The 3,008-nt window shown below is 37.4% G+C and overlaps 1 protein-coding gene across 3 annotated transcripts; it reads left to right on the forward strand.

The window, feature by feature from the left end:
- The first annotated feature begins 464 nt into the window (after positions 1–464).
- Positions 465–2,462, forward strand: LOC108372855 (uncharacterized). Of its 3 annotated transcripts, XM_017628647.1 has the most exons (4): positions 465–1,161; positions 1,219–1,496; positions 1,577–2,032; positions 2,096–2,150. In XM_017628647.1, exons 1-3 carry the CDS (start codon positions 785–787, stop codon positions 2,029–2,031), a joined length of 1,110 nt encoding a protein of 369 aa, XP_017484136.1. In that variant the 5' UTR covers positions 465–784; the 3' UTR covers position 2,032; positions 2,096–2,150. The 3 variants fall into 3 exon arrangements, with proteins under 3 accessions (XP_017484136.1, XP_017484137.1, XP_017484138.1); XM_017628648.1 differs by having other exon boundaries at positions 1,577–2,462; XM_017628649.1 differs by having other exon boundaries at positions 465–1,496.
- Positions 2,463–3,008: the final 546 nt, after the last annotated feature.

Here is a 3,008-nt window from a genome sequence, read left to right on the forward strand (position 1 = left end):
GTGATCACTTTTTTCTGCAATATAAAGCAATTTAAATATGTTTTAACTCAATATTTATTTTGTGAGCGTCCATTTTTGTTTACTTTTACATTTGGCATTTCTCCTCTTCTTCGCAAAAATAATCGACAAAAGCAGATTGGACACCGAAAAGTTATCGGTTAAATCTGAGATTATTTTATAATTACAGATTAACAAGGGACGAATTTTGTATGGCTAATCTCTTTTTAACCGACTTCCAAAAAAGGAAGTCTGTATGTTACTGCATAACTTTGGACCAGGTCAACCGATTTCGATAAAGGTAGTGTCTCAGAGGTGGTCCCATACTAATCTGGTTAAGATCCGATCAGTGGATCATGAGATATATATATATATATATATTTTTTTTTATATGAGAGTTGATTTTTGTTTTTTTTTTTCTAAAAATTACTTGTTCTAATTACAGATTAGGGATTTAAGCTCGAAAATGAGGATAATCTACTTATATGTGAACCTAGTATAACTCCGGTTGAAAAATTTTACCATGTCAATCAAAAGTCCCGTGGGGAAGCCAAATACTACATTTACATTGAGCCCAAATGCGTCATGCCCTAAACAGAATTGCAGTGGATAGCGGGTTACGGGCTGACGGGTGGCGAACAGCTGACCCATTCCAGGAGGGAAAATTCGGACGGGTAAACACAATTGCGACGGAACGGTTTTTAGTTGACATTTTGTGGTTTAACAATAAAATCAATTTTGTAGTACAATCTTTTCGTTTGCTTTTCGTTTGTGTGTACGTGCAAAAATGTCCAATATTCAAAGACTTTTGCGGATAATTAAAATTATGTACATAATGAGCACAATGTACGAGATGTACATGGAGGCGAGCAAGTGGTTGAAAAGGAGGTGGTGGGTGCGTCCTGCGAACCTCACCAGCAATGAGTTTGGGTTCCATGGAACATGTTTTCAACAACTGAAGCTGGAGGACGAGGAGCACTTTTTCAAAGCCACTAGGATGAGTTTTCCCAAATTTCAAACTCTTTTGACTTTGATAAACGAGAGACTCGCGCGTTTTTCGAGAAGAGAGACAATTTACGATACTTGCAATGCCTTATGTACAGAACTGCATGACGTCTACGTCGCTCAGCCCAATGAGCATGAATGGAAAAAAATATCAGACAGGTTTGTAGTGACCATCTATGTTTCCGTGTTGAAATTGAATTTTTTGTCTTCGTAAAGGTTTTACTTGAAAACGGGAATGTCAAATTGTGTTGGAGCGGTCGATGGCAAGCATATAAAAATAGTTTGTCCAGCACGCAGCGGATCGTTGTTTTACAATTATAAAAAAACGTATAGTATCGTTCTAATGGCAGCCTGCGATTCCAACTACACGTTTACTTGTGTGGACGTGGGTGCGATGGGAAGCGAGAGTGATGGTGGAATTTTTTCACGTAGTGCATTTGGAAAATTGATTTTAAGAGGATACCTTAATATTCCGCCAGATAATGCAATTCCTGGTAATTATAATTTTTCTTAAACATATACATATGTACATATATTTGTAAATTATTGTTAATTATATTTTTCAATATTTTAGGAACAGAAACAACTTTCCAATATTATTTCGTGGGAGATAATGCATTCCCACTGAAGCACAACTTGATGCGTCCATATCCTGGCCGGAACTTATCAGCTATAAAGGACAACTTCAACAAAAAATTATCTCGTGCTCGTGTGCATATTGAAAATTCATTTGGAATTTTGATTAGCAGGTGGAGAGTTCTACACACGAATATTCACGGAGCACCAAACAATGTGGATAAAATTGTGTTAGCGACAATTGTACTGCATAATTATCTAATGCTCGATAGGGAGAGTGGATATTTCAATGACGAGCTCGTGGACCACCTGGAAAATGGTGTTCATGTGCCAGGGACTTGGAGGGAATCCCACGCTGGGCTGCCTTCCTGCAGAATCGCACTAGCGAATCGGTCATGTGCAGATGCATTTAGGAGCAGAGACGCACTGGCCGATATACTGTTTAATAATTGAGGTAAGATTAACTATTCCCCTTTATTAAAGTTGCGATAATACTTAATATATTTAATTTAAACAGGACGCCGCATCTGATTTGTTGCTAAACGTGTCTTCAGTGTTGGAACTTTTACCACTGTGCTATAAATTTTATTAAAATTCTATTTTATTTCTTTTCTATTTGCTTTAAAATTTAATTTAACTTCAAATTCAATTTATTACATATTCATCAACTTCTGGACAAATAAATATGTAATTACAGCCGGTGATTTTGAGATAACTTTTATTTTGACCGTATCACATGGAAGAAAGTGCATAATACGGTCAACAAAAAAATATTTGGAGAAAATTAATGACCATTATCATTATCGTTTTGTAACGGGCGGTACATCAAAATTTACTAATTTTTATAAATAAGGCAATAACTACACTGCCGGAACAAAGTATTGGCACAGCAAATGTTTCACAATATATGCAACAATTTTCATTCTAACATTTTTCCGCTAATTTCGTATACAAATATGGTTAATTCTACAACAAAAAACGTAAAAATATAATTCCTAAACTTTGTGCAAAACTCGCGAAAATTCAGCAACTTTTCATGAAAATTTTCGACTTTTTAATCAGATTTTTTAGAACTTTTCCGAGTATGCAGATTTGTGGCCCAATGAATTTTGCATTTTTCGTGGCACTTTGGCAAGGTCAGATATTGAGGCAACGCATTCCTCCATTGCTTTGGCAAAAGTATCCTTCAGTTCAGCATCGGCGCGTCGCTTAGTTGTCCTTCCGCTTGAACGTCCCGAAGAACATGAAGGTTGAGTATCGAAGTTGTTGTTGTTGTTGTTGTAGCGGATACAACAACCCCGCCCAGGACGGTTGGTATCTCAGTCGTTGTCGTCAAGTTCCACTAACGGCAGCCCTAGGAAGCGTGCAGCTTCTGTGGGGTTTGTCCACAGGGACAAGGCCGTTAGGGTTGTCCGGTTTTCCGGGCATGC

The sequence above is a fragment of the Rhagoletis zephyria genome, unplaced genomic scaffold (assembly GCF_001687245.7).
Source record: "Rhagoletis zephyria isolate East Lansing unplaced genomic scaffold, Rhagoletis_zephyria_1.1 Rzeph_scaffold_06104, whole genome shotgun sequence".
Classification (NCBI taxonomy): domain Eukaryota; kingdom Metazoa; phylum Arthropoda; class Insecta; order Diptera; family Tephritidae; genus Rhagoletis; species Rhagoletis zephyria.